Raw genomic sequence first — 11,437 nt, 5'->3', positions numbered from 1 at the left:
GGGGAGAAGAAATTGAAATACATAAAGGAGCTTGATGACCTACTAAAATGATCCAAAGTTTAATGTGCTTGTTCTATTTTCAGGTGTCAGGTTGTCAGCCATGCCCTGCAACCTGGGTTAGCACGAACTTGTTCAGCAGCTTGTATAGTATAGATTTACACTACCCCTTCCTAAATTTACACAACTAAACCTATTTAAAAAATACATGATGGTGAATAGAATAGATTAAACATCTTGGTTTTCTGGGTCTTGAATTCTGAACTCTCATCGTCGCAGTGTTTGAGTCCCCTACTGCACCACCATTGACCACAGTTAATGGAGTGGCCACTTCTCCCAGCCAAAAAAAGTTGAAGGCCACTTGTTTGTGGGAAGTGGTGGGTGGCTTTCCCGTGCGCCCCAACTAAAGCTTTTAACTTCCATAAATTGACCTAGGCTTCTTAGTTTAGCTGCATGCATGTGCTAAAGCAATTATTGAGAACTGAATTCCTACATATTTGACTTCCTTCCATTAATAAATGGTAGCTGGGGTCGCCAGCTTAATAACTCTCCTAGCTACCACCTGTGCGTCACGGTCACTGGAGTTGAGCATGCACTTGTTTCATGATAAGATTCCGCTGGATATTTTGTTGAGTGTCATCTTACTTGGCGCCCATCAAATCTTCACTCTGTTCTATTTATTATTATTATTATTATTATTATTATTATTATTATTTTCATTTGCCTAGATTATGAATCAATCTTACGCCTACACAAGATCAAACGAAGAACAGACTTGAGGTGTTTATCAAATAGCTATGATCTGTTGATGCATGTCTCAGAAAAGAAAAAGGCCAGGGAAAAGAAATACTAGTCGTCTGTATTTATATTTAGGCATTCTCGCTAACATTACTGGCGGCAAAGCCCTTTTTTATTGAGCAAAGATTGATCCATGGATTACACTTTCCCCACTCCCTCTAAGTCTGTTGCTGGACTACGGCTTAGGGCGATGCTGAGTGTAGATGTAGTCCAAATGAGCTTCGTACATGACTCTCCTGTCGAGGCATTCTTCGTTCCCATCCTTGCATCCCTCCGTGCCTGCCAGCTGAGCTAACAATTAGCGAATTCATCAACTCTCTGTCACCTACCGAATATAAAGGGGACAGTATAAGAAGAAAAGGACTCACATTGTGCCGAGGGAAGAACTCCAGTTCATCCAGTACTGATTCATATTTGATTTCTTCAGGCCCTGTAATCTCGTCTTCACGAAGAACGCGAGAAGCCATCGCTGCGGTGTGGAAGGCGAGGAGGAGGAGGAGCAGCAGCATGAAGAAGAGAGGAGACGACTGCTTCATTCTGAAGGTGGTTGCAGCTAGAGATGACAGATGTGGAGAGCAGCAGCAGCGAGGATAAAGAATATATACACACACATAAATGAGTGAACACCAACACTTGGCATGATGAGATCAAGGGGCGAAGGCGAGGGACCAATGGCCACATGCGAGTCTGGTGCAGGCTGGCGCAACCCACTCGTGTCCTGCGGCTCGAAATCGAACTTGAAAGAGATTTTTTGTTAGATCAACCATTTTGATCAGTTTAAGACTTTAAGTGGACATTATCAGATTGCCCATTTCTAGGTTTGTTAAATTTTCAAAACATTGATAGGTGCCACTTTTTTCAAAAGTTGGAAGTGCATGTGTGTCGCGGGTCTTTTCATGAGCTTGCAATTGCTTGATTATGACAGCTCCATCACGTGCTCGATTCGAATGTTTGGTCCGGCATGAAAAAGTTAGAAATTTATAGTTTAAGAGTGATATTGAATTTCCAATCTACTCATTCACTTTAAAATTAACAATATAGATAAAGTCAGTAATTAAAAATGCACAATTTTTTTTGGATAATATAGGCCCTTAAAAAATTATAGGGATATTTTTTATTGTGGAAAGAATGATAAATAAATTTTTATATTTTTATGAGACATTGAGATGATATATTAAAGATTAAAAAAACCTTATATCAAACTGTAACCATTACATTATTGATGTCCATCACTTATTTCTTTAAGTACTTTGAATATGCATCAATATCCACACTTCCACCATTATAGCTTAGCACTCTAATCTCTTTGGTGGTGTTTACTTTCCCAAATTTGAATAAAGGAAGACCAACAAAGTGTTTTTTTTTAAAATGAACACCTTGATGGTCTTACAAGTGTCAAAATTCATAAAATATGGTTATGCGTGCATACGAAAAAAAAATAGCATGAATGTAACACTAAAGTATTATCTAAATTTTGGAAATCATCTTAGTGCATTACAACACTAAAGTATTATGTCCTAGAACATTGGTTTTGACCCCTTGAAAGACTTCAAGAATTGCATGCATGGGGAAAACATTAATGTATTAGTGAGCGGGTACTTTAATTTTGAATAATGAAAGTCTATAAGGTGTCTAAAAATACCTTGCGCCATGTTAGTCAAGGATAGGATGATCTCTGAGAATTTAGATATCTCTAAATCTAAATGGTATGATATTATTCATTTTGAATTTAAATTTTCATAATTTTATTGTTAGGTTTTATCCAAAGGGTCTTAAACTAATAGAAATATCTTTCCCTTTATGTCCATAATCTTTCCCATATATTTTTAATATAGAATTTTATTAGGCTGGCACTAGGGGGCCGCTAAGTAGTGAATCCACCTTTTTTTTAATATAAAATTTTATTTGCAACTTTGCAACAACAATAATATGCTGAACTCGATGTGAAACGAACATGTAATCTTCCGATAATGTGTGATAATCAAATACTTAAAAACTCAAGAAAAATCATAACACAATTCATATTGCTATTTTTTTAATATTTTTTCTAACCTTAACCTGAATTGTCATTACATTAAAAAGGGAGAGATTATTAACGCAATTAACACTAATAATCAAATTCAGATTTTGATGTATATTGGATCATATCGCGTATGAGAGAGGGGTGGGGGGGGGGTGAATCACGTGATTTAAAAAAAAATATTTTTTTTATTTTTTTAAATAAAGAGCACACAGCGAAACAAAAAATAGAAATAATAAAGCACACAAACTCAAGCGAATTTACTTGGTTGGGAGCATTCGACGACTCCTACTCCAAGACCCAGGTCCTTTAGATCTATTGATGCATAATCCATTAATAGCCTCTCCTGGAATCGCTAAAAGAGGAAATCGAGTACCAATGAACAAAGGATAGTGTAACAACCCATACTTCTTTTAATAATATAAATAAACAACTTAATTTAAATGTTACCAACAACCGAAGTAGAAGCGGAATCGCTCATGTGTTGGTGACAGCATGTCTACTGTAGTTGAGTGTGGTAGTGTCATAGCAGAGTAGCAACACGAAGTCGAAGCAGCCGGAATGTCGAACGAATGTGTAGAAGCTTGTAGAAGAGTTGTGTATGAGATGTGTTGAAGCCTTGGGCGAGACCGTCTTTTATTGAGTGTTGAAGGTACCTTTCATAGCAATGGAGGCGCCTTCCATCCACTAAGTTTTATCCCGAACAGTTCGCCTCTTATCGTTGACAAAGTCCAATTTGATCTGACTGAAGGTGCCTTCCAAGCTCTCGAAGACGCCTTCCATCGCCAAGCTCAAGGCGCCTTCCTTCATCTAGAAGGCGTCTCGAGTACTATTCACCCGAGGCATTTTGTGCTCCTTTTACCCTACAAAATGTGCTAGTCTAACACAACAAAGTATAACCTGCAAAACTAAGTTAGCACAATAAAAATAATCAATTTAGTAATTAGACCCGGTCTCCTCGAGACCAAGATCTAGTCAGAGTCTCAATTTAAATTTCTGAAATTGACCTAAATTGGACTTGCACCTAAAGTCCAAAATTGGGACTCATCCTTACTGGAACATTCTCCTTTAGTAACTTACCTTGCTTACCTTATAGAATCGCTTGACTCTACCTCGGTCCACCAGGTCTTCTCGCCAGTTGTCATGTCCGTAAACCCGACTAGACTTCGGCCAACTGTCAGGTCCCGCAAATCCAGCCGGACTTCCCACCAGATATCGGGTCACTCCTTGACCTATTTAGACTTTTACACCAGTTATCAGGTCCTCCAAACCTAGGTGTCATACTAGTCAAGTCAACACACTTGGTAGAAGAGTTAGATCACACAACACATTTAACTTTAATCTATTTGTCATTCATAAAAACTTAGGTTTGATTATTGGTGCAAACTGCACCAACAATTTTCCCCTTTTTGATGTAATGACAATATATGTTAAAGTTAGAAAAAAAATATGCACACAAATATGAAAATGACTTTAAGAGAAATCTAAAATAAAATAGGTAAATTTTATTTTCTTGATCATTTTTTGATTAAGTTTTTCAGATTTTCTTTAGTTTAAACCATAACCCTCCCCCTTTAGCATTCATAAAAAAATATGCATATAAGTATACCAAAGTATGAAAATATAAATACACAAGTAAGCATATCAAGTAATAAATTTTTCAAAGGTAAAGTTTTGTATAAAAACTTACAGGTTTATTGTAGGAAGGAGTAAGTGAATTCAAGTAAATTTTGCAAAGTATTTCCAAATAATTTTTAAAAGATATTTTTTTAAAATGCCTTTCAAAGCAAGTTTTTTAAAATAATTTACACAATGACTTTGCAAAATATTTTTAAAGAAATTACCAATTATGGAAATTTTGAAAGGAATTTTCAAAATTTTGCAAATGGTTAAATGTTTGAAAATTAATTTTTTCAAAAACATTTTACAAAGATAAACTTTACAAGAATTTTACAAACCATTTTACAATGCAAATTTCAACACACTTTTCAAAGGTAATTTTAAAATTAATTTTCAAGGTAGTATTGCAAAGTAATTTTTAAAGTTTTATGTTCAGTACAACTTTTGAAAGTAAATTTTTTAAACCAAATTTTGAAAAGAGTTTTTAAAATTATTTTTCCAAAATATTTTAAGGTAATTTTCAAATATTTTTAAGGTTATAAAGTAATTTCATTTCATTTCATTTTTTAAAATAGATATTTTGAAAAAGTATAAGAGTATTTTTTTTAAAGCAATTAATTTCAAAACATTTTTAAACAACCAGTTTGCAAAAAGTAACATGAGAAGGGAAATTTTTGAAATAAGACACTATGAAAGCAATTTTCAAATATCCCCCCCCCCCCTTCCTCCTTAAATGTTTAACCTTTAGTTACTAACTAACTATTAGAAGATAACAACATTCACTTAGTTAGTTAAGTTAAGTAATAATGTTCAGTTAAAAATTTACTGAAAAATGACTACCTAACTTAATCAATATATTGTTATATTTTTCACTTAGACTTATGTTGATGCACTAATATAAATATCTGAAGTCCAGGCAAAAGACTTATGCATCTCACACTATTCTAAGTTTTTGAATACACAATCAAGGTAGACCTAGTGTGTTTGTGAGATGCTTATTGCCTATAGGATCATGCTTTCTAAGGATTTGTCATAGACTAAGGCTAAAATAAAGTTTGAAACACTAGAGAAATGAGAATTTTTTAAAGAAATACAAATAAGAGTAGCCTAGAATTTGTAAGTTATTTGAAAATTTATTTGATAATAAGAGTCCTAGTGTATCGTGCACATTCTTAATTTTCTTCTTAAGTTACTAAATTCAGATTTTGGTAGTGGTTTAGTGAAGATGTCAGCTAGATTTGACTTGGGCTCAACATAGTTAAGTTTAATATCTCCTTTGGTGACGTGATATCTAATAAAGAGGTGTTTGATTTCAATATATTTGGTTCTTAAATGATGCACTGGATTCTTAGATAAGTTAATTAAACTCACATTATCAATAAAGATTTTTATATTTTTATGCTATAAGTTAAAGTCTTTTAATGTGTGCATCATCTATAATAATTGTGCCACGCATTCACCTGTTGCTATGTACTCTGCTACAGTAGTAGATAAAGAAATACAATGTTATTTTCTACTAAATCAGCTGACAAATGATGATCCAAGTAGTTGACATCCACCACTTGTACTTTTTTTGATCTGGTTTACAACCGACATAGTCTGAGTCAGAGTATCCTATAAGTTCAAAATTATGTGTTCTAGGGTACTAAATTTCTACATTTGGTGTGCCTTTCAAGTATCTCAAATTTTTTTTACATTAGTTAAGTATAAAAGGCTGCTTATGACACACCTATAATATTTTAGATCTACTGGTTTTCCATTTGGATCACTATCTAAAGTTATGTTAGTTGCTATTGACATTTTTATTTCTTTGATATTTTTCATTTCAAGTTTATTAAGTAATTCTTTTGTATATTTTTGTTTGTAAACATATTTTCTTCATTTGTTTGTTTAATTTATAATCCTAAGAAATATGTTAGTTTACTTACTAGGCTTATTTTAAATTCTTGTTCCATTAAAGCTATAAATTCTTGTAAAAATTTTGAGTTTATTGAACCAAAAATTATATCATCTACATATATTTGGGCTATGAAAATATCTTGTTTAAGTGATTTTACAAATAAAGTTGGATCAATTTGACCTTGGTTGAATCTTTTGGAAATTAGATAGGAGGTTAATCTTTCATACCAAGCCCTAGGTGCTTGTTTATACCATACAAATCTTTCTTTAGTTTAAACATATGGTCAGGATGATCTAGACTCTCAAACCCAAGTGGATGACCTACATAAACCTCTTCTTTTATTATCCCATTTAAGAAGGTGGATTTAACATCCTTTTGATAAAGTTTAAATTCTTTATGGGCTGCATAGCTTAATAGCATTCTAATAGACTCAAGTTTGGTTACTAGAGCATAGGTTTCATCATAATCAAGTCCATCTACTTGACTAAATCCTTTAGCAACTAGTCTAACTTTGTTTATAATAATTTTTTTTATTTTCACTTAGTTTATTTCTAAACACCCATTTTATTTCTATTATCTTTTTATTATTAGGTAATGGTACTAAATCCCAGACTTCATTTTTTCTTAAATTGGGGCAGTTCTTCATACATGACTATAATCTAATCTGGGTTAAGCAGGAATTCTTTTACTATTTTGGGTTCAATTTTAGAAATTAAAGATATTTGACTTAGGTTTCTGAAAGATGATATATATATATATAGTTTGAACTCTTAGGTCTGTGTCACCTATAATGTGTTCAATTAGGTGGTCTGAGCTAACTCTTATTGTTCTAGGATTAGTTTGTATTTATTAATTTTTTTATGGTTGATTTTGTTCATCTTCGTATTCATCTATTTGATTTGGGTTTTCACGTACTCCCCCTAGATCAGTGCTAGCTCTAACTGTTGGTTGCTACTCGGAATATCGTACTGGTTCCCCTCTACAAAAATTTTGTACAAGTCCTGCACCTTTCCTAACAACCTATTGTGTTCTTTAGAAATTAAATTTGGAATCGCAAACAGAACTTAACATTATTGATTCCAAATTCAACTTATTTGTTCTTAGAGGTTTAGACTTGGATCGCAAATGATGCTTAACATTATTAATCTAAATCCACCCATGTCACAAAGTTGATTAAATATTTATTTCGAAGATCGGCTTCCAGGTTAAACATGGCGAGGCACTAGGCCTTCTTGGGTATGGGATCATCCACCACTTCCTAGACAAAGCCTTTCAACAAAATTTAATATTTAATCTCCTCACAGTAGCCCTAGGTTTAACCACAAAGAACAATCGAATCATAAGATTGGAAAACAAAAGAAACACAAAATTGAAACATAAATTCGATTGCCTAGAATCATTAGCCTCTTGTGTTTGGTAAATCAAATTCCGTACAAAGAAAAACTAACATGATGCGGAATAAGACAACTAGTTATACCTTTCTTTGTAAACAAAAACCTCTTGATCTTCTATTGTATTCCTCTCCTTCTCTTGGACGTCGTGTGGGCGACAATCTACCAAGATAAATTCCACCGGGACCACTTCTTCTTCTCCAAGACTCTTGAGCAATTAAACTAGGAAACTTCCTTCTCTTCTCCTTCTTCTCCAAGTGTGCCGCCGGCCCTTATAGGTCTTCCCCTCCAAGCTAGGCTTCGGCCACCAAGCAAGATGAAGAAAACAAGCTAGAGATAGGAACCGACACTAAGGAGAACAAGCAAGGAGAAACTATAGAGGGATGACCGACCACCAAAGGATTAGAAGAGAGGGAACTTAGAGAGATCAATTCATTAGAGATTAATCTCATGAGGCACCCTATACCTCTCTTTTATAATCCTTGGTCATGGCAAAAAAAGGAAAGTTTAATTAAAACTTCCTTTTAATCTTCTTATGGCCAGCCACATCATGGTATGCTAAAAAGGAAAAATTTTTACAAAAAATTAAAGCTTCCTTTTAAACCATGATGTTTACAAAAAGGAAAGTTTTAAACATAATTAAAACTTTCTTATTTGTGGCCTCCCTTTAAAAGAGGAAATTTTAATAACAATTAAAATATCTCTTTTTAAATTTCCTATTGTACATGGTAATAAAGTAAAGTTTTAAAATTAATCTCTCTCTTTTAAAACATGTAGATAACTACAAAAAAGGAAAGATTAATTAACATTTCTCCTTTTAAATCATGGTTACATAAAAGGAAAGTTTTATCAAAAATTAAAATCTTTCTTTTAAGCATTATACACAACTACAAATAAGGAAAGATTATAACAAAATTAAAATATCTCTTTAATCTTTTGTAGATAGCTATAAAAGAAAAAATTTTAAAATCTAAAACTCTCTTTTTTAAACCATGAGGATGACTATAAAAGGAAATTTTTTAAAATTAAAATTTCTCTTTTAAATCCCTTCATGAATGGCTCCAAAAAGAAAGATTTTAACAAAAATTAAAATCTCCTTTAATCCTATTCCTATGGCCGACCCCATGCTTGGTCACTAAGCATGGCTTGGCCGGCCACTATTTGAGCTCCAAGCCATTGCTTGGTCGACCCCCTTGCTCCAAGCAAGGTTGTGTTCGGCTTATTACTTGGATAAGAAGTGAACTTAGTGGATACAAGATTTTATAGAGGCTACAACAGGGACCGAGAGGAGAAATTAGTTTTGGTCTCCCGATGAGCTTGAGCTTCCTGTGTTCACCCCGAACACCCAACTCAAGTTCATCAATAATAACTCATACCACTAAAGAGTTATTATTGAACTACCACACCAATCCCAAATTACATTATGGGCTCCTTCTTATTATGAGTGCATTAATCTCCCTGTGTTTAAGATATAGAATGTCCACTAATTAAATGAGTTACTGACAACTCAATTAATATCTAGCTCCAAGAGTAGTACCACTCAACTTCATTGTCATGCCGAACTAGGTCCACCTGCAGAGTTTACATGACAATCATTATAAGCTCCTCAAGGGGACATCATCAACCTAGATTACTAGGACACAGTTTCATTTTATAATCAACAACACGCCATATAAATAATATCATTTCCTAACTTATCGAGCCTATTGATTTAACAAGCTAAATTGCACCCTTTGATAAATCAAAGAAATAAATATTAAATATACGTGCTTGTTATTATATCATGATTAAGAGCATGTACTTCCATAATAACAAAGGTTTTATTCTCTTATATAGTCAGTATAAAAAGAAACTATCTCAAATGGTCCTGCTCAATACACTCATAGTGTACTAGTGTAATTTTATAGTCAAGATAAACTAATACCAAATTACATTACAACCACTCCAATGGTTTGTCCATTCCATCTTGGTTGTGAGCCACTATTTATAATTTATAAGGATTTGATAACATGATCTTCTGTGTGTCTCCTCACACCATGTTATCTACAATATAAATTAAATGGACAACTACACTTAGCATAAATGTAGACATTTGACCAATGTGATTCTTATTTCTAGATAAATATTTATACAAAAAACTAGGCTTTTAGTATACATTCCAACACTAACGAAATTAATTAGTTGGTATTAAGGTTGAGTTGAGTTAGATTCTTTAGAGTTAGTAATTTTGTCAAATTTTACATTGGCTATTTCCTCGATTCTTAGAATAGTTTATTGTAAACTCTATAACCTCTACTGTTTAGGGAGTACCTTACAAAGATTTTATTTTCTACTTTTGAGGTAAATTTTTGTAAGTATTCTCGTGTGTTTAATATGTAAACTGGACATCCAAATACCTTAAAGTATTTAATGTTGGGTGTTTTGTTATAATATAGTTCATAGGAAGTTTTGTTATAATTCTTGTTTATTGTTGCCCTATTTTGTACATAGCATGCTGTATTTACGGCTTGAGCCCATAGATATTTGGGTAGTTATTATTCATTAAGCATTGTCCTAGTTGCTTCTTGTAGTGTTTTATTTTTTATTTTTTTCAATTATTCCATTTTATTAAGGTATTTTAGGGTATGAGAATTCTTGATGATATCCATTTTTTAAATAGAATTTAGTAAACTTATGATTTGTAAATTCCCTACCATTATCACTCCTGATTCTTTTGATTTGTAAGTCGTTTTTATTTTTAGATTATTTACAAAAATCTCTAAATATTTCATCTTTATTTTTTTAAAAATTTTACCCAGGTGAATCTAGAATAGTCATCTTGTAACACCCCACCCTCCTCACTACTGGACTGTGAGGGCGGAGCGCTGCTGGACTACTACCTTTACTTAACTATCCTTGTTCACATGTTGATAGTAATTCCTAAAACTCTCGGAAAACTCAAAACATACAATTAACTAGCAGCGGAAGACTAAATGACTCATCTAATACATTCTTAATAAATGACAATCTTAATAAATTCTTATGCTAGGTCCCAAGGCTTCTATAGTCCAGGCATCACACATCCATCCGCACCTTCTTGTCGCCTTCCTTTGCTATAACTTTTTCTTTCCTTTATCTGCAGTAAGAGGAAATGCAACTATAAGCAAAATTGCTTAGTAAGCGCTATCTAACTCACAAAACTCGAATATGCATGTAAACATACTAAAATCCAAGAACTGAAAACTCTAAGAAAACTACTACACATGCTCATCTAATAGCAAAAAAATAATGCATACTGGAATGCTAAACATGTAAAGCTAATCAGAATAACATGCTAGCAGAAGGGAAACTAAAATTTGCTGAAACTTTTTTCACTTGCTTAAAAACTTATTCTTTTATTTCACTTGTTTAAAACTTATACTTTAATACTTTTATACTTATGTGAAACTTATTTTACTTGTTCAAAAGCTTATACTTATAATACTTCAAAATAATAATCAACTTTCTTCTTGGGCCCAGGCTTAGTACCATCTTATGCGCGTTCCCTAATAGGTTGGGGTAGCGAGCCACCAATCCTAAAAGAGCAAACCTCGGTCTACCAGGGCCAAGACCTCGGAATTGGACACCTGGATTTGTTTAACGACAACCTCGGAAGTCGGGTACTAGCCTCTTCAAAGTAAAATATCTTATTATCTTAATTATTTCTTCTTTAAATGCCTTGGCATTTTAACG

At 33.2% G+C, this 11,437-nt stretch overlaps 1 protein-coding gene across 3 annotated transcripts; it reads right to left on the bottom strand.

Annotated features, from left to right (window-relative positions):
- Positions 1-835: 835 nt before the first annotated feature.
- On the bottom strand, positions 836-1,539 carry LOC122020942 (putative phytosulfokines 6). Of its 3 annotated transcripts, none has more exons than XM_042578997.1 (2): positions 1,164-1,539; positions 836-1,086 (listed from the first exon to the last, which is right to left on the bottom strand). In XM_042578997.1, exons 1-2 carry the CDS (start codon positions 1,329-1,331, stop codon positions 934-936), a joined length of 321 nt encoding a protein of 106 aa, XP_042434931.1. In that variant the 5' UTR covers positions 1,332-1,539; the 3' UTR covers positions 836-933. The 3 variants fall into 3 exon arrangements, with proteins under 3 accessions (XP_042434931.1, XP_042434932.1, XP_042434933.1); XM_042578998.1 differs by having other exon boundaries at positions 836-1,074; positions 1,164-1,524; XM_042578999.1 differs by having other exon boundaries at positions 836-1,081; positions 1,164-1,506.
- Between the last annotated feature and the right edge of the window lie 9,898 nt (positions 1,540-11,437).

The sequence above is a fragment of the Zingiber officinale genome, chromosome 9A (assembly GCF_018446385.1).
Source record: "Zingiber officinale cultivar Zhangliang chromosome 9A, Zo_v1.1, whole genome shotgun sequence".
NCBI classification, from domain to species: domain Eukaryota; kingdom Viridiplantae; phylum Streptophyta; class Magnoliopsida; order Zingiberales; family Zingiberaceae; genus Zingiber; species Zingiber officinale.
Note: the sequence above shows the minus strand (reverse complement) of the source record. Positions and strands in the feature narration are given on the sequence as shown.